The 20,786-nt window shown below is 38.4% G+C and overlaps 1 protein-coding gene across 1 annotated transcript; it reads right to left on the bottom strand.

Moving 5' to 3' along the window:
* Positions 1-11,273: 11,273 nt before the first annotated feature.
* On the bottom strand, positions 11,274-15,260 carry scrt1b (scratch family zinc finger 1b). The gene is made up of 2 exons (XM_083566995.1): positions 14,329-15,260; positions 11,274-13,372 (listed from the first exon to the last, which is right to left on the bottom strand). The coding sequence occupies exons 1-2, from the start codon at positions 14,441-14,443 to the stop codon at positions 12,675-12,677; spliced, it is 813 nt and encodes a 270-aa protein (XP_083423121.1). The 5' UTR covers positions 14,444-15,260; the 3' UTR covers positions 11,274-12,674.
* Between the last annotated feature and the right edge of the window lie 5,526 nt (positions 15,261-20,786).

Raw genomic sequence — 20,786 nt, forward strand, 5'->3', positions numbered from 1 at the left:
GTCTTAAAGACTAAAAACTTAGCACTTTGTACCAGTCAGAAGTAATGTTTATTGCTGTTGTTTCTTTCAGTTCTCCATCTCTAAAACAAAACAAGGCAATTATTTATTTTATATACATCTTAGAGAGACAACTAAGAAACGGGTGTGGAGCAACTACACCATGTTATATGTTATGTTATGTTATGTTATGTTATGTTATGTTATGTTATGTTATGTTATGTTATGTTTTGTAGTATACTGTTGTATGAAGATTGAGAGTGTCACCATACACAGTATTCTTATCATGGCTTAAAGAAAATGTATCAGTGCATATTTTTGTAAAATTGTATTTAAATAAATTTCATTATATTATTATTGTGATATCTAATCTACAACTATTGCATCATATGTAATGTCCAGTAAATGAATTTTCCTGGCATTTTGAATTAAGGAAGTTTTTTTATGCTGAATGTTTTTAATGCGAATGTGTAATTAGCCAAAATAAATTTTATATCCCCTGACATTAGTGTCATTAAAGCTTCACTGCTCCCAATTTTCATGTTTCATGTGAGGATTTTGTAAGTGAGGTTGTTTTATGTAAATCATAGTGACCAGAAAGTACAGTCTTATTTATGATTATAAGGGGAAATAGGTCATATGTAGGGAAATGTTAAGAGATTAGTTCCTAAAACTGCATAAAAAGAGCTAAAGATAAGAGATTAAAAAATAGATGAGATAAAGCAGAAAAACTGCTACTGGGTAATAAGAAATGCTCACATTATCCAAAACAATAAATCTAAATCAAAATGACATAAAATGACAGCTTACCTGCCTGGTGAAAACCAAGGCACCTGTTTAAATCTTCAATAGATGTGAAAAAAATTCCACTAACAGACATTTTAGGTGATGTTCATGTTTAGATATTTTATTTTGGTATGATTTATGTGCCAGGATTTTAATCTTCCAAATAGTCACATCTATAATGATAACATGACAACTGCAGATTTTGGTTGAAACATTTTTGCTGTTTTTACAGATTTACTTGAGAACAAAGACCCTTTGTTTAAAAGTGCAGCATTCATATTGTAGTTTATGCAATTCACTGAAGATATTTGGGTATGAGATCAAATATAATTATTAGACAACCTATCAGAATGTTTGCTTTTATTTGATCTTTGATTGACGATGATCTTTTCTGATAATGTAATTGGGATCAAGATAGTTGCAGCAGAATGACTTCAGAAGTCAACAGAACATACTGCCAATTTAGAGAAAAATGCACCCAATCCATTTGGGAGGGACTTTATGAGGCAGCAAGACAATGACTTAAAACATGCTGCCAACACAACAAAGGACTTGATCAAGGATACAAATTTGGAAGGTTTTAAACTGAATGAGTCAATCACCAGACCTTAAGCCAATTGAGCAGTATTTCACATTCTAAAGAGGAGCCTGGAGGATGAAACTCACCCCTAAAATCTGATGAATGAAGCTGTGGTACAAGCCCGGAAAAGCACCTCAAAATGAGAATACATTGTTTCAGTGATGTCGGTGAGCCACCTGCATCTAGATTTAAATATCTAACTGTATAGCAAAATAATAAAAAAAAATCCTTGATATTTAACTGTATAGCAAAATAATAAAAAAATCCTTGCAAATTTCCTGCACATTCATAATTTCTGCAAAATTTGTAGTTGTGTCTCCACATATTCCAAAAGAAAAATCTTGATTTAGGCTCAATTTTGGGTGACCTCAAACTAAAAAATAGCATGGTGACTGTGACTATAGTTACACCTCATGCGCTTAATGTGTTCATGACATAGTAATGTGACATGGTGATTAAGCAAGCATTTGGATATACTGAATCATTTTAATGTGTGTGTGTTATAATAAAAAGTTTCAGTTTATTTCTTCATATTTAAACTCAGTCTCTTCCCTTTCCTCCACAGGAAGCCTACTGCTGCCATGGGAAAGAAAGAAACAACTGCTGTAGGGTGATAGAAAAAACAACCTGCGGTTCAGTACCAAAGTGAATTGCAGCAGTTCAAACCAGAACTAAGCCACAATAAGTCATTTGGCAATGAGAAATGCTACACAGCTGGAAATAATCTCCTGTTAATCTTTTGCATTATTTAGACAGTTTGGAAGGTCACTGTGGAGTTTATTTAGATTCCACGGAAGGTGCAACGTATATATATATATATATATATATATATATATATATATATATATATATATATATATATATATATATATATATATATATATATATATATATATATATTGAACTTCATTGGCTGACTCCTTTGACACACTCTCTCCCTGACTTTCTTTTTTTTAAAGAAAATGAGCCAACATAGGGAATCATATCTCTCAAAAACTCTCAAGCTACTTGATGGACACTTTAAGTAATCACATATGTTCTATTGATTAGGACTTTAGACACAAGCCATTGCACTGCTGGAATTATGGAATGCAATGCTGTGTAGTAAAGTGTAAGATATTGACCAACTCTAATGCAACCTACTATATTTTTTTGGAGATTTCTTTCTGTTATGGACACAGCAGTTTGATTGACTTACTATTTAGATTTAAAGTTAATACTTGTATATGTAGCCATATACCACACAGATAAGCCCATTAGTTGAAGTCTTTATTGCTTTAAATTCAGTATACAAAAATCAGCACAGATTGTGGTCCCACCTTATTTTATGGGCTGCCAATCAGTATGCATAAGTGAAGCAATAGCTCAGTGTTTTGATTCGTTGGGTTATATCTATTCTCAGTTGCAGTCAGGCACTTAAATACACACACACACACACACACACACACACACACACACACACACACACACACACACACACACTAAAACACAGACAGCATTTGAACATCAAGTCTTGTTCCTCATTCCCCCTTCCCACTGTGTATCTTCATTCTTCAGGAAGCTCAAGATCACTGCTTCTCTTGAGACAAAGTTCATAACCACAAACTTCAAATCAGTAGCACAATAATAGTCGGGTAACTGTGTGTGTGTAAGGAATTCCAAATGGTGATAAATTTACATGAAAAATGTGTTGCATTTATGCATATGGAGGTATATACAAAGGGGAAGTGTGTATGAGGAACATGTAGCTGGCTGCTTTGTTGCTGCAGGCTGGGCTAAATCGATTGGAGGAGAAACTGCTGACATGGCAGTGAACGACTCCACCTCCCCCTGACTCAGTCACTGAAGCTGAAAACATGAACAAGAGTGCTGACTTCTGATACATGACCGACACACACAGAACGCTTACCTCTCTTGTATGGTTCTCTCTCTTTCTCTCTCTCTCTCTCTCTCTCTCTCTCTCTCTCTCTCTCTCTCTCTCCCCATCTTTCTCTCACTCTCTCTCTCCCACACTTCATGCCTCTCAGCTTTCTCCCTCTTCCTTCTGCACACTTACTGCAGTGTGCTCAGCAGACCGTCTCATGCGCTCACTCCCCCTCAGTAAACTCCTACATTCTTTCTTGAACTGTACTGAAAACTGAACTGCTGCCATTTAGGCCACTCTCATCATATGGATATAGAGAATATGATATTCAGAGAGCAAGCCTGCAAATCTTGCTATGAATAAATAAAAACTAAGAGGGGTCATGTCATCACAACCCCACACACTCTACATCGTTAGGGGTGTCAGGGTAAATATTCTTTCAAGAATCACAAGTGCAGCTTCTCATTGTCATCCTGCTTTGCATAGTATATAACTGCTCCACCCCTGTTATGCTAACTATGTATATGCTACAGTATAGATAGATAGATAGATAGATAGATAGATAGATAGATAGATAGATAGATAGATAGATAGATCAGATAGATCAGACGTATCAGATTTATCAGATAGATAGATCAGATAGATAGTAGCCATATGTGATGGTTTAAGTATTTCAAAACTATTCATAATTTATATTGTCACAGAGGGGGCATCAATATTAATGCTGGGAATTGAAGAAATGCACAAAGAGGTGTGATTGGGGAGGAGGTATCCCCCTTTGGATCATAACCCAAGCAGTGGTTTGTTATTAGAGTTCTGTGCAAGTCTTTTCACTGTCAACAACAAACACTGTGAAGAGAGTCAGAGCTGTCAACCGATCACCACTTGGCAGTGAGTTGGATTTTTCGTTTCATGCACCAGCTAGATTTACCTGATAAATGCAGGAGAGCCTTAACAGTTACTTAAGAGCAGCAGGTAGATGCTGCTGAAAACCAGGGGTAAGGGTAATGTTGACAAGGAGGCCTTTCAAGTAATACTCATAAAGGGCACTCCTGATCAACTGAGGGATTCAAAGGGGCTACAGCTAAAGGAATTGCCAAAGCAAAGCTCAAGCAAGGGAGGAGTTTGGAATAAGAATTTCAGATGGCCTCAAAGATGATCTGGCAAACACTTGCCTGAGGAAAGTAAAACAAGACCCCAAACTCTAGTAAGCAAGTGCAAGGGAGTGGTGATCTTTCATGAGGATGCTATGCAATTAATGCACAATGGTATCCTTAGTAGAGATCTTTGCTCCATTGCACTTTCCTACTAGAGTTTGGGATCTTATTCTACTCTCCAGGAAAAAAGCCAGTGGCAGAAAATTTTAGTAGTCCATCTATGTTCTTCTTAACAGCAACGTTACAGAGGCAAGTGAGATTTGGCCAAACATGATAAAATCACTGGTTAAGGTTTGAAATGTTTGAATAATTTTCTGGAGAAGCAATTCCATCTAATAGTTGAACTGAGGGTTCAGGAGTACAAAATCAAGACTAAGATCAAGATTTTATACTTGTGCAGGTTTACAATGGCCCATGTGGTAGTTTTGTATGTTTAAATAAAACCTATAATTATGCATTTTGAGGTTTATGTTATGGGTTATGGGAGTACATGGTATCTGGGTGCTACTTTATGGTTTGTATTCTCAAGTGATGAAAAAAAGTGCGTGAGAGAAACATATTATATCAGTGGCATAACATGGTCTGCTGCAGTGAAGCAGAAGATCTGTTTTTTATGTGCCAGCCAATCTACATCTTACTTTCTGTATGTTTTTGAGTAATGAATAATGAGCAAAAGAATACAATTTTGAGAGTAGGTTGTAGAAATTAGGTATTGTCACAGGTTTGTGGGGATCACGTTCTGTGATAAAGTTAAGAACCTCAATCTATGAAAGTCTTAGAGTAGAACTGCTGCTCCTCTAAGTTTAGAGAAAACCGTTTAAGAGAACTGAATCCTTTAAAATATACAAGCTGTATCAGGTCTGTCCCACTAGATGGAGACCCTGGAGCAGACCCAGGACCTGCTGGAGGGATTAAATCTCACATCTGACTAGGGAATATCTTGGCCTCCCCAGGAGGAGCTGGAATCTGTGGCTGGGGTTAGAGAATAAATTAATGAATTAATCAATCAATCAATGAACAAAGTGGTATATTGGTTTACTTATATTGTAGCCAACAAGCTATTGAGCTGGCAATTTGATTATGTCAGTCTAAATATGGAAGATGAATTTTGTTGGTCTTAAATAGTCTCTTTTGAAGATGGGGTAAAGTAAGAGTGGACAACTATGCAGTTATAATTATATTGTAATTATAACAGTATATAACAGTCAGTAATTAATTATATATAAAAAAAATTGCATCTATATAGCACAAAACATAACTCAATTGTATAAGAATGCAGCATAATGGATATATAAAATATTTAAATGTGCAGTTAAAGCCCTGTAACATGACAACAGAATGTGAATGCATACAGTGGAAGTTAAAGCAAATGATATATGACATTATTCTACATATTATTTTATTGATAAGTAACCTTAGAAAAACACACAAGTAATGCTAAAATGCTTATAATTATAATTAATATTAACTGTTTGTTGGAATGAAAACCCAAAAGCGCTATAAAATGTAAAAGTACATTCTTACTGTTTAAGCAAAACCACCATAGTACAGTTTATAGATTCTTGTGCACAGTCAACACAATGATAATGTGACATACCCCAGCAATCTGAACAGTCCATTATTGATTCTGAGACTCACAGTAGCTGAATCTGAATCGGCTGCTTTAATGAGTTCACAAAAAGCTCCCGCTCAGCCAGTTGTTTGCAAGAACTGACACTAAATCAGCAGTTAAATAGAATAACAGTACTATGCTAGATCAGTGCACTCCAGCAGGACATTAGTCAGAGTGCTTGGTTTAAAGATCTGTGTCCAAAATTCCACTGCTGCTAATAAAAGACAGGAAGAAAAAGACAGAAAGACATTTTTTCTGTGGACAAGATGTGAGCAAGCAATACAGAGAATACAACCATAGGTGTGGAGTAGAATAAGTGGGAATCCAAATCCAAGTACTTATTTTTTTTTCACAAATACACATCATAGCAGCCTTATTTTTTCGTTAGTGTAGCTTTCATTGCAACCTTTGAGTAGCATTGTATCATGCAAACGCTTTAAAAGAAACAGACAGGTTTAAGCAATCCAGCCTTCAGGCATGGATGCTTATCTCTACAGATAGGGAGATGTATTCCATTGCGTATCCGCAAACATTGTAACAAGACATTGTGGCCCCAATATTGTGTTTTTTTTTTTTTTTATCTAGGGTTTCAGAGTAATATTGCCACAAATACATCTCAACTGCAGTGCAAACAATTAAATTATTCTTTTGCACTGATGCTTTATGTCTTCAATCAGTTGGAAGTGCTTGGGGTGTGCTCCCTACCAGCTTTTTGACGGTGTAGTATGGTAGAATCCTTTTTAGGTCATGATACACACTGATGAAAAACAATCTTTTTCTGAGTCGTATGTGTAATAAAATGTATCCTTTATGATGTAACGCTCAAGTCTCACTGGACAGCTATAAATAAATAATAGAATCAATTTCATGTTTCTTTTTTATGTCTGTGTTGCTTATGGTGATGTGATGACATATGTATCATGAATTTATTGACAGAAAACTACAAATATTTTTTTAAACTAAACTCTTTACACCATTCTGTTTTCTGGGGTGATACGTGCAGTACTGCCCCCTGGAGTACACTCTCACGTCACGTGCAAGTATACAGTACTTGTGTCCACCAGTTTTCTAAACATGTAATTGTGTTGTGCTTTGGCGGTTCTCCCACTCTCTTATCTCTCTGAATATCAGATTTGCTGTGTTTATTATAGTATTCAGTTGATACTAGGCAATGCCTGGTTTTTAGTCAGATTAAAGAATTCAACGTGTCAACATTATTGTGAAACCACTGAGTGGAAAAGGGAAAGAGAGGGTTACATGGTTTCTGTGTACCCATCAGGACACACTTCCTCAATTGTAACCAGTCCTTGAAGGCTTTTTTCCTGCACAGCACTGTAGATATGAGCAACATGCTGTTAGGATTTTGCAGAGCTGCACGTCAGTCCATCAGGTCATTTCGGTGTGCCATGCCTACCTATAAACCCCTTTTCAGATATACAAAAGTATAAGCCAGCCTTTGATGCATCTCTGCGTTAAAACAGCTTTAGAAACACATCAACTGTGAAATGGCCTTCAAGGATTTGAGTGTTGTTTCTATAAGATGTGATTTAACTGTCATATGTGAAGCATGACTGGGAAGTTTAATTAGACAAACATGGTCAGCTGTAGTTCTTTCCAGGTGAAGCAATTTATACTTATGGTGCTAGAGAACTAGTTATAACTCATTGTTTAGCGCGGCGTGTCTGGCCATGCAGTACCGCTGCACTGCATAGTTTATTATTTTCATTTGTAATATGTCCAAAACATTGAGTTTAACCTACAAATTAGCTTATACTTTTAATCAGGTATGATGGGCTAAAAGACAAAAAAGTACAGGGCAGTATGGAGCAGCAATAAGAAACACTGATCTAGCTGTTAAAACCAATAAATCCAATTTGTGGTCCCATTTGCACTCAATGTTCTCGGCTTCAATATCCAGAAATAGTTTATTGCTCAGATCATTAGAAAATGAACGACTTACAGTTTCCATACATCATGGAACATTCATTATTGGATCAATGAGTACTCCAGTTGTGAACACGAGTTAACTATTTTAAGTTAAAACAAACTTCTTGTATTTAAGTTTTTTTTCTTGTTTAATAGAAATATAGTTTGGATGGAAATCTTTTCCATGTCTAAATAAATATTTTGACATCATCAGTATTACAGGTACAGCAAGATGTCTGTAAATAGTGCATTCAGTAAATCTAAAAAAAAAAATCACTTTATTCAATGTATTATTTATATTCTTTTCAAAGTTTTTGTGGTTATATAAAAAATGAGTACAAACTTGCTGTCTCAGTCTGATATGGGTCGTGCAGTGATTCTACTGAACATAGTAGGTTTCAGCTGATCACATGCAAGAGGTACACATTGTGCTCAGGAATGATATACAACAGAATTGACATTCTACTACCTATTGTCTTTCATCGGTTTCACCTGTGGCCCCTGAGCACCATGTTCTGTTCTGGTGATTAAAAAACTTCTCATGATATTTCCATTTTGCATGATGATTCAGAATCTTTAATACTTGGTCAGACCATTCTATGGTAACAGGGCCTTAGAAGTATATTTAATATAACACCAAGTGTTTCTGTGCCTACCTGGATTATTATTATTTATTTTTAAAGCGAATATATTTCAACCATTTTAAATCCTTGATTATTACGGGTTTTCATCCACAACAGACCTTGTACTGCTCTGACACCCTCACATCAAAGACTACTGCGAAGTTCATTCTCCACCCTCTTTCCCACTGAATATTCATGATGCGTTAATTTCTTATGAGTGTTAAGCGGGAGGTCGAAGTAAAAGCGCCATGCAGTGACTCACCACATTCACGGGTCCACTGCTGTCAGGCTCTGTATTGTCTGCAAGCTGTATAGTAACAATAATACTCTGTTCAATGCAGATCTGCAAGCGGTGCTATTAAAAATGTACTGGCTGTACAGGCTCCGGTGTGCTTCCTCAGCTACATGTCATCCAAACTGGGTCAGCCCCCCTTCCCTCCATCTCTCTCTCTCTCTCTCTCTCTCTCTCTCTCTCTCTCTCTCTCTCTCTCTGTCTCCCTTCCTGCACCCTTTCTGCTTTTTTTCCTTAAAGCACTGCTCTCTGCCTGGGAATTCTTACAGAGCTACAAAGCAGCACATGCTACAGGCAGTCTCCTTGCTTCTGTATTCTTTCACTTCAATTTTTTTTCACAATTTACCTTAAACTTTATCCATGAATCACTATGACAACTCTGGCATGAAATATACATATCAAGCATTGTTGCCCTCTTTTTCAGGCCATAAACCACACGTGTGACATTCAACACCTCATCATTATCTCCTTTCTCTGAGAAAACGCATCATTTCGTGTTTCAATTTAGAATGCTACTCAGCCATGAGACGGAGATCCTACATGCACTCCCTTGCAGTTAGATTGTGAACAGTCTATGTCCAAAGGTTTCTGCTATGTCTGTTCCAATAAACGATAACACTCTCTGAAGTGATTGTTCACCAGCTATATCCCCCCAACACCTCACTCTGGTTCAGGCCCAATAGCTATCAGTGACACTGAAGCATGGCTGAGACAGAGTAGCCTGAAGACAAAGCTGTCTGAGATCTCCACCAAAACAGAGAAATAAACAAATCCACTATTAAGGTTATGTAACAATTAATAGAATCACTGTTGAATTCTGCACTAAAACATTATGCATTTGAACCATTACATATATGTAGTCTGCATAAAATGTTTTTTTACAAAGCTTGTGTATTTCACACAACATTGTGTAAATATAAACTCATTTAGAGATCAAATAAACATAATCATGCTAAACCTTTTCAAAACTTTCATATAAGGATGTCACACTTGGAATCTGTGCCTGAATCTGTGTGCAGAAATCTACACTCACTTCTGTTGGACGGCTTAAACTATTATTATTTTTTATCAGAAAAAGAAATGAACTAATTCTGAATAAACACTGAATGTTACCTAATGCCTGATCCATAGATGAAAAAACATACTTAATTAAACACCAGAATATTTACCGTGTATCTGCCACACATTCTAAAAAGCATATTAAAAAATGATTTATTATGATGGTTTTTGTCTATTGCAGACAGGTTATATTTAAGTGGGTGGTAAAACAATAAATAACAACAGGTATAAAATACAAAGGTATTTTGTTTAAATGTGGCTCTGTGAGATCAGTGAGTAGGTTATAAAATTATATTTTATAATGAGAACCCCTCACAACCCTATATAAAAAAGTTTACACATCTAAAAATGGCATTGAAAAAGAGAACTGAAATCAATTGTATGTGTTCGTTCTGTGGTTCTTTTGCGAGTCTCCCATTCTACATCAGCTTGGAGTTTGAGTGAGGTCCACACTGAGCCCCGGATCTGCCATTGGAACCCTGATTGTAAAGCGGAGCGACAGGAATGTAAAAGCAAACAGATCAACGTGTGCAGCTCCTGTCACAGCTGTCTGCTGTTAAATAATGGCTCCTGCTGATTCCACCCTGCTAGTGCAATTACCCAGCGCTCTAGAGACTCAAGTGCAGACTCTCCCAACACTTGGATAATGATTCTCCACAAATTGATGACACCCGTGGCCTCGTTTGCTCAAGCTAGATTAACCTATGAGAGATTCTGTTTTTTTTTTATGCACTATGAGAGCTGAGTGGGTGAGAAAAATTCAGTGTGAATGCATAGATGGAAAGGTAAAACCGATCACACACTCAATTTGTCGAAAGTCTGTAAGCACTTGATGTCCTTTGCTACTGACGTATTGGAGTAAAAAAACTTTTTTTTTTCTGCCAAACATGCTAATGATTATGTAAGTTCTATTTCTGATTAAATGCAATTATTTCATTAAGCATAGACATTATAACAGCAATTTAATAAGGTAAGTCACTTTGTATCATAAAGTTTTGCAATCCAACAAACACTGAAGTCAATCTTAAACCATATTTGGATGTATATGATAACTTGCTTTGCTTTCAAACACATACTCAAAGTTTAGGAGTCAAAAAGTATGAAATGTTTCATCCATTGGGCCATCACATTTAAATAAAGTAGACTTAATAATAGTTTTTTGAAGAAATAATGAACGTATCTACTGTACCATCTGTTGCCAGAGTGGGAGATTAGAGTTTTTGTGGTTTCTGCTCATCCTTTTACCATTTGCTTTATCAGCATGTGTGCATCAAATCGCATTCATCAGGATTAATTGGCCTACTTAATAGATTAAATTCACAGCAACAATCATAAAGAAACAAGGAACAGACTAGGACTGTTTGCTTTATCTTTATTATGAAGTGCCACAAAATTCCTGGTGCTTTGTGCTTTTACAACAGTTGAAGACTGGCTCAAAAATCGCAGTACATGTTAAACCTATTTCATTCAGAGTTCCCCTGATCAGGAGTCAGCAGATTAATCAGTTGTAAAAAGTTTTTTCTTCCTCATCAAACAAGTATTTACAGTTTGGCTACATGACCTTTTAAACTGAGCATCTCAGATATTCTTTATTTATTATACAAAAACTAAGGTCAAACTAGTATAGTTATTTCTACCTGAATCTAGGTTTTGTGCTACTTTTAAGAATAGGAAGTGCTTTTAGCAGAAATCTGAGGGACACCTAGACTGGAGAAATGCAGGAATCGTAAAAGTAATCAATGCCTGAACTGCAGTGGAAGTGTATTACAGACCAGCTGTGCAAAGGTTCATCTTTCCTGCTACTGTCAATCTTCCTCATTCTTTTGAGTTACCTGTGGAAGAGCCTCCCCCTCCTAAACTGGGTGTTCCAGAGATTTGGATAATGATACTGAACCGCTTAGAGCAGAGTTACAGCACTTCAAGCCTACATCCTAAAACTACGTTTAAATTAGAGGCAGGCAGTGCATAACAGCAGAGCAAAGGAAACCGATTTATACTTTTCTTTTGAAGTATTTTTGACTTGCTAACACTACACTGGCATTTTCCCTGATGTTGTATATTTTCTGTTTGATTATTAAGAGATCAAAACATACCTGATTTTTATTTTATTTTTTTTAGAAAAAAAGCTGCTATAGGCAACAGTTCAAAAATACCATGCATTACATGATTATTGCTGTATATATCCTTACGGGAATCCCAAAATATTGCCCATTGATACTACCTAGGTTTTGGCAAAATAATAAGCCTAAGTTTTATGATTATTGGCATAGATTTGTTTTTTTTTTTTGTTTGTTTTTTTTTTGTTTTTTTTTGCATGCATGCATTACATAGGCATATGAAACCAAAGAATAACAAAAGAAAAATCAAATTGTGACTGATTTGAATGCTTTGGCATGTTAATAAAACTGGCAAATAAGCGAATGAAAGTGCAAAACATGATGAAAGGTAAATACCTTGCCTTTTATAGAAAGAAAAACGAAAATAAATAAATAAATAAATAAATAAATAAATAAATAAATAAATAAATAAATAAATAAATAAATAAATAACCTTTTAATCCATCCATCGCGGGGTCACTTGCAGCAGTATAATTATATCATGTAATATTAAAAAAAAAGTTATTGAACAGCATTGTGTCACTCAAACCTTCAGTGTGCAGGAAACTCTTCCCCGCTGCACTCAGTCTCAGCACTGATCTCTGAACAGCAAAACGAAGCCTCAGTATTCCTTTAGGGGTCAAAAGCGTCTAGAAGAGCCGAGGCGTTTTGCAGGCCGCAGTCACGCTTGGAGAGGTGACAGTGCGCCCTTGAAGCACGCCGACTCGTAATGTTTGTTCAGGTACGACTTAAGCGCGAAAGTCTTACTGCAGCGCGCGCACTTGAAGTGTTTGAAGGACGAGTGCGTCTGCATGTGCGCGCGCAGGTTGGAGCGGTCGGCGAACGCCTTCCCGCAGTGAGCGCAGCCGAAAGGCTTCTCTCCCGTGTGAGAGCGCATGTGGCCCTGCAGCAGCCAAGGACGACTAAACGCTTTGCCGCAAACATCGCACTTGTGCCGCAAGTCGTGCGTAAGGACGTGCATGGCCATGGCCGGCATGGACACGTACACCTTGCCGCAGGTCGGGCACTTCTTGGCCATCTTGCTGTCCAGGCTCCGGTGCGTCTGCTTGTGGCGACTCAAGTTTGAGGACGTGGCGTAAGACTTGCCGCACTCGGTGCACGTGTGCCGAGCCGGACTGCGCGCTCCTGCGGCCGCTCTGCGCCGCGACCGTCCATCTGTGATGAAGAAGGCGTGCGCCGTGTAGCCGCCATTCACTGCTGCGTCGCCGTTGATCGAGCCGCCCGTGGTGTCCGAACGCGGGCTGTCCGCCTGATAATCGCTGTGAGCGCCGTCGTACAGGGGCTCGGGAGAGGGAACCTTAACGCCGCCATCAGTCTCTGCATCATACACCGCTGGGGTAATGTAGTCACTAATGTAACCTAGCAGGGAAAGAATGAGCACTTTCACTTATTATGCACACTTCCAAAGGGGCAAGAAGTGAGAGAAATCTGGGTGGATAACACATGGCATCATTTTTATCATTTAAAGGTCGTTCATTAAAAAAGTGAACTTTCACGTTCTCCCTTTTTGGGCTCGATACAGAGTTTCTAACCAACACTGATCTTTTATTATATACCATATGCACTCATATGTCTAATTCCTTATATATTTTTTTTAAGCTGTGTAGGACTGTTTATGCTATTTAATTATAGTTTTGATTTCGGTTTTTCTTTTTTCATTTTGAACCCAATTTGTATTTAAATTCAAGCCGCAAAGTAACTTTCTCTTATTCTGAACGAATGAATGAATGAATGAATGAATGAATGAATGAATGAATGAATGAATGAATGTCCAAACATCTAAGGGATGATATGGACTGGGAGCATGCACACTGCAGTATATCATGAGCATTGCCCGACACTCTACATTATAGAGGCGACTCCAATAAAAAGCAATGGACCTGAGAACGCCCTAAAGCAGGCTGTCAGTGTGCGCGCAACTAGGTTACCTCTAAACCCACATGTCAAAAAAGTGTGTCAAACAATACACCACGACAGGTGATAAATATAAGAAAATGCACATTGTTAACCTGTATTCCACTCAGGCTATTTACATCATATAGTTAAGCACAGTGTATGCATGCATCCTTTTTTTTTTGCTGTGTGATGCATGGATAGCTGTGAGTGTTTGGAAAGTTAAACACCGCTGCAAACCGGTTTAGTGTTCAATTAGGTTTTGTTCAAATGTATGTCACTAGGTTTGACTTGAGCATAACTCGAGGCTATAGAACTAAAAGTAGCAACCTCTGGTTCTACCACCGATCGCAGCGCGTAAAGAGTGCTGAGTTCACAGAATTGCATGGCAGGAGAAATGTGAGAGAGGAGATTTAACTTGCCTTTATCGTGAATCCGCAGGTTCAGGTCAGATCTTGACCTGCCATAGGCGCTTTCCAGCTCTGCGCATGAGAAATCATCTAGCTTCACCTTCTTCACCAGGAAAGACCTTGGCATGTTTAGAGCACGCGGCGCACAAGGACCCTTCCACTACGCTGGCTTGTCTTACTCTATCCACAAAACGAGAAAACGGACACTTCGGAGATCCTGGAGCCCAAACCCGGCAAGTGAGACAGGAACAGGAGGAAGAAGGCACGATCCGCCCTCTGTGGAAGCCACTGCGAGTGCGCGCGCGTGTATGTGCGTGTGTGTGTGCGCGCGCGCGCGCGCTTGTGTGTGTGTGTGTGTGTGTGTGTGTGTGTGTGTGTGTGTGTGTGTGTGTGTGTGTGTGTGTGCGCGAGTGTGGTGTTTTACCACTCGAGCGAAATGCGACTCCACCTAATACACACACAGTCGGTTTTCCAAAAAGAAAAAAAAAAAAAAAAAAAAAAAAAAATCAAGTGCAAAAGTGAAGCACGAAACCGTTTCCAGGGGCTCGTGCTGACGGGCGGGATTGCATAAATCTGTAGTGTCCGCTGCCTCCTTCCTCCCTCCTCCTCTTCCTCCGCTCCGTGTGCATGTGCGCGCGCTTGATCAGCACTGAGCGCTTTATACGCGCGCGCCGATCAGGTGGCGCTCTGCGAGGGGAAGCGCTTAATGTAATCCACCCGAAAGCTCCCGGGAACGAAGCTGCGCGAAAAAAAAAAATGATTTATTGATGCTCTCCTTCATCCCTCCGTCTAAATTTTCTATTGTGTTTTTTTATGCGTGCAGGATGAACCGTCATGTTTCGGTAAGATGAGAGAGGAAATTTATTGTTTTAGAAAAAAAAAAGGTGTAACAAGTCTCAGTGACGCTCTAATATTATTGATTAGCAGAAATGAAACAAAATACAGACTCCGGTATTTGGCATGCTTCTAAATCCGTCTTATTCCAACAATATGAATCGTTTCATTCCCGAAATCGACCCTGATTATAACGTTTAACTGTAAACGTGTTGGCGTTAATATGTGCACATACAGTTCACTCATCCCTTCTATTTAGTATTGCGGAGCTGTAATGATGCATACTGACCGCTTAATACGTCACACACATGACGTTAAACTGCAGCCAGTGCTGGTGTTGGCTTTTTCACCTTCTGGACATGGAGATTGCAGCTTCTGAAATATTGGCATCCTTTACACTTTAATGAGAAGCATATATTAATTGCATGGAAGCAGATCTACTCGAACACAAGCACAGGCAAGAAAAAAAATAACAAAGACTTATAGGTGGAGAGCAGGAGGAGAAAGATAATTGTGCTGGGAGGCAGCTATCTTTATTCTTACCTGGGATAATGACTAGCAAATTAAGAAATGGAGAAACTACAAGGCATTATTTTATTCCTTATATTATTTTGTACCGCATTCTGCGTTTTTAGATTTTTATTTATTCTGATGTAGAGCAAATCTACAAGCTCTAGAATACACAAGAATGTCTCAGTTGTGTTAAGAAGTGGAACTAAAACTTTTTTCGGCTTCTCCCATGTTAAGAACTGGAACCAAATGAAATTATTGAATAACTGGTGTTTCCTAAGTAATAAATGAGGATCTTTATTATAGCAGATTGTGCACTGTATATTACAGATTACAAAGCAAGACAAAAGGCTGAGTATATATATTAATAAAAATAATGTTGCCCTACTTTATTTGACTACTTCACAACTTTCTTAAGTAAAGTTAATGCTGAATGCATTTTATTTATAGTTTTTAATTCCCTCCGATAAAAAAAAACAAAAAAAAAAAAACCAGTCTACATACAGAGGAATCGGCACAGTCTTGTTAATTCAAAAGGTCACTACAAAGTTTTCTTGTGTTTCATTTGCTCTGCTTGTAGAGTTTTTTTTTTTTATCTAAGGGAATTAAAAAGCTATAAATAACATGCATTCAGTGCTGTCTGGATTTAAGAAAGCTGTGAAGTTTTCAATACACCATAGACAAGGTGCCTTCTTGCAACAGTCTTTATCGTAGCAGAAGAACGCAGCATTGCAGTGTAAGTATGCCTGAATAATGCAGGCCTGAGGGTGGCAACGAATTCATTTCTATTCAGAGAGTCAGTGTACGTCATCTAAAGAGCTACCACAAGGCTCAGAACTCACTTCCTCAATCAGGTTGTCTCAAATAAGTCTATGTTTGTACTGCTTTCGTGCCACCTTACACACATACACACACATACACGCACACACCACCAGGAGCAGCAACAGAAGGCCTGGTGCCCTGATGAAGGGGACTGCTGGGTATTGTCCCTCGGCCTGCTGTCGCAGTAACACTAAATACTGCTGAGTCCAGTTCTCACCAGGCATCTCAACACACGCACATGCACACACACACACAAACTGTGCTGGGCTAAGAGCAAAAACATACCTCGTCACTTTTCCCCCCTCTTTTTTTTTGATGACTGCAAATGAAACACAATATAACGCACATTAGCAAACTCGAGGCCAAAACGCCCCGGACTGCACCAAAGTCACACACTGAATACAGATAATACACAGCACCAAGCTCATTTTTCTTAGGAAAATTGAAAAGGATGTAGAGTAATTAGGATTCCCCCCCTGCTCAGTGTTTCTAAAGCCAGAGTGATCAAAATCTTTGCTGCAGAGTGTCAGGCAAGCGCCGAAGAGGAACTTTGCCTCGAGCACTATCCCTGACAAGGGTTTGCTGCCATCTGCCCCTTTGTACTGTCTTCTTACTGATGAGGAAAGATCATCTGAACCTCCTCTGTGGTAATTGCCTTGAATCAGTGAAATTGCATTTCTATAGACACTTGACATCACCCGCATCGAGAGTAACATATTGAACACCTCAGAAATTCTGTTTTAGTAGGAGATAAAAATGAGAGGACTGAGGTATTATTTCCTCTCGCCGACACTCGAACAATGATGTGTCAGAACTGATCAGTGGTTACATCCTTCTGCGCTGGGAGAGGTGGAGAGTCAGGGGAGTGCCAGAATCACACAGGTTCGGTGATGATATTATTACATGCGCACTAACACACACATATTACACACACACACACGTTTATCTCTCTCCAGTGAGCTTGGGAATTGCATTTAGCCACTGGGTTAAGATAAGTGTTTTTCAAATACAGCCGTGGACTGACCACAATAATCTTTTCCTTTTTTAATCTTTCCATATATTTCCTTAGCATGATAGTGAAAATGGAAATGACTTGATCCAAATAACAATAGAATTGTACATAAGTTCATTCGGCTGAATGAGATTTTACATTGCATTTACATTACATTACATTGTCATGTGGCATGCTGAAGGCACAGCTTGTATATGCAATTGACCTGGTTGTTTGGCCTCTCTCCATTGAGGACCAACTGGACAACAGCATCCCTCGGCATGTGCTGCAGCATGTGTTTTATGGGTAGCAACTAAGAAAGTCACCTACATGTGTACTGGACTGGGGTCTGCCGGATGGGGACTGCATTAATCTTTTTTGTCATATAGCAGTCTCTGGAGAGAAACGTGAGTCAGCCAGGGACTCAGCAAACCCCCCTTATCTTGCAAAATCACACACACACACACACACACACACACACACACACACACACACACACACACACACACACACACACACACACACACACACACACTCACACACACTATCTCAGCCTGGCAGTCTGGAGCACTAATTAAATGTGAAAGTTGAAATGGCTACAAAAGCCACATTATGCAAAATGGTGTTTGATTTTTACCCATTCTCCCCACCATCTCTCACTTTCTCCAGCTCTCTTCTTTTTTCTTTGTTTCTTCTCACACTGTGTCCCCGATGTGCAAAAAAAGGGAGAGAAAAGAATGAATATCTTGGAGCGGCGGACTCACTGTGTGGCTCTCCATGTGTGAAGAGTCAGCTGAGTGAGTCTGATAATTGGACACTTTGGCTGGAAATAGTTTTATAACAGAGGAGCGTGTGTGCGCGCGTGTGTGTGTGTGTGTTTGAGTGTGTGTGTGTGTGTGTGTGTGTGTGTGTGTGTGTGTGTGTGTGTGTGTGTGTGTGTGTGTGTGTGTCTATCTGTCTGTCTTTTAGATTTTCCACAGGAATTGGCAATTGTACTAAGATCAACCAGCCAAACTCCAGCTTTGTAGTTAAAATCTGACGCATTCAAACAGATTTAAATAGTTATCACATTCATAATTCAACATTTCACAAATATTAATTTAATAAAGCACAGGTTTCCCCTGTGTTTTCCACTTGGATTTTTTATATTTATTTCATTTAACAACAATCAGGATTTAAACAGTTCAGCAGGAATTCTTGGTCTACGTATCAGTTATATTTTATTATTATTATTATTGATTGCATTACTTTGCTATATTGCTCATGCTGACTCATAACAGCAAAACATTTTTCTACCTTACATTCAGTTACATAACAAAAAAATTTTACTTCACTTGACCCTTACACTGAAATTAATTCATATCCAGAAATTGTGCATGTTGAGCATTGCAGGTTGAACGTGTTATAAAAATGCACCAACACACATGGTGCTGAGTATAGAATGAGTAACATTGAATGAGATGAAAAAAAAGTAACAATAAAAGAAGTGATAAATGGGCAAATCGAAAACAGTTTAGCAGAGAGCTTGTGCTCTTCAGGCATGTGGACAGGGGGAATTAACCTGATTAACTCATTTGTTTTGAAAGACTACTCCTTAGAAGCGTCCTTACTCAGAGAATCTGGGCACCAAGAAAAAAAAATCAACATTCTGCATTCTGTGTATCTAATAAAAAAAAAAGAAGATGAAGAAGAAGAAGAAGAAAAAGAAGAAGAAGAAGCACAAGCCTTTTATTTTTGGAAAACACTCAAGTGTGGTGTCTAGATGAATTGCAGCACTGCAGCATTGAATCTCATAACTGAACACCAAATCATACTATTTGCTTTTGTGTGTGTGTGTGTGTGTGTGTGTGTGTGTGTGTGTGTGTGTGTGTGTGTGTGTGTGTGTGTGTGTGTGTGTGTGTGTGTGTGTGTGTGTGTGTGTGGTTTATTATAACGTTGACTCTGTAGCTCTTTCAGCTCAGTCAGAATCTGTCTGTCTTTGCTCTCAAGCATGAAATCTGGGCATGATAATTAGTTCATTTAACTTCATTCAGCATGCTGGCACATGGAGTATGGGGAATGAGCTGGCAAAATAGTGCGAATTTATTGCATTTAATGCTAATGCAAAGGCAATGTTTTGTGGTCATGGGCAATGATGACATTGCTGAGCTGTGAATAAATACTCATATGACTCCGTGATTCACTGCTTTCCCTCTGCAACAATTGCAGGTCACTGACATAGAATCAAATCACAAATTATATCCAGCCATTCCATGGGTCCATGGCAAATGCCTGACACTTTAAGAGATTTTACGTACTGGTCAAGTGACTCATCCTTCCAATTATGCTCATGAATTCAGTGCGTTCGCTGGGCCTGACTGTCAGAAGACTGATCATCATTGTCATTCTTTCTCCTGTCTGTTTAGTCACAAGTGTACCTAAGAAAAAAACCCAGCTACTGCTATGCAGGCACAGCTATATTTTAAACTTATATTGCAATGGTGCTGACTTCTCAAATCTGATATCAATATAGCATCACGGTTCTAACAATAAATCTAGCTGTAATTCGGTTTACATTAAAGTGCTCATTCTACAGCATCTCATTTACTGGATGAGGGATCACTCACTCACTCACAATCAGCAAATGTTTTACCTTATTCAGGGTCATGGGTGATCTGGAGACCAGTTTAGGAACACGTGGTGTTATGCAGGGATACTGTACAGCAGAGGTGGGAAGTAACGAAGTACAAATACTTTATTACTGTACTTACGTAGATTTTTAGTAGGTACAGTACTTTACTTCACTATTTATTTTTTAGACCTTTCTTTGACTCATTACATTTTTCAGAACTTTCTTTGACTCATTACATTTTTACACAAATATTTGCTACCTCTTAAATTTTCAAAACAGGCCCGATACTTTAGTTTTTATCTATTTGGTCAAATGGCAATATGTTTCTTCTCACTGCGTGCCGTTTTCAGTCCATCAACCGATTCAATTCACTGGTGTATCATTTTTTAGCTTTTACACACAACAGATGTAGGCTAGTTTACAAAGCTAACAACAAGCGTGGCAGAAGGAAACAAGAACCATGGGGTTAATGTGGATGAGACAGGAGACAGCGTTGTACAGTGTACATACACTCATTATGCCAAAACTAACTTAAATTACTGTGTCTTTTATGATCTTACAGATAAGAGCCATACAGCATTCGAATCTGTAAAGGGTCTACTTTTATTTGTATACACTCAATAACAACAAAACGCTGTTCTTTTGTAAAATAAAGCAGTCAGACAGGGTATATTTTGTCTTTACGCTCTTGGTAGAGTTTGG

Source organism: Silurus aristotelis (assembly GCF_946808225.1).
Source record: "Silurus aristotelis genome assembly, chromosome: 1".
Lineage (NCBI taxonomy): Eukaryota > Metazoa > Chordata > Actinopteri > Siluriformes > Siluridae > Silurus > Silurus aristotelis.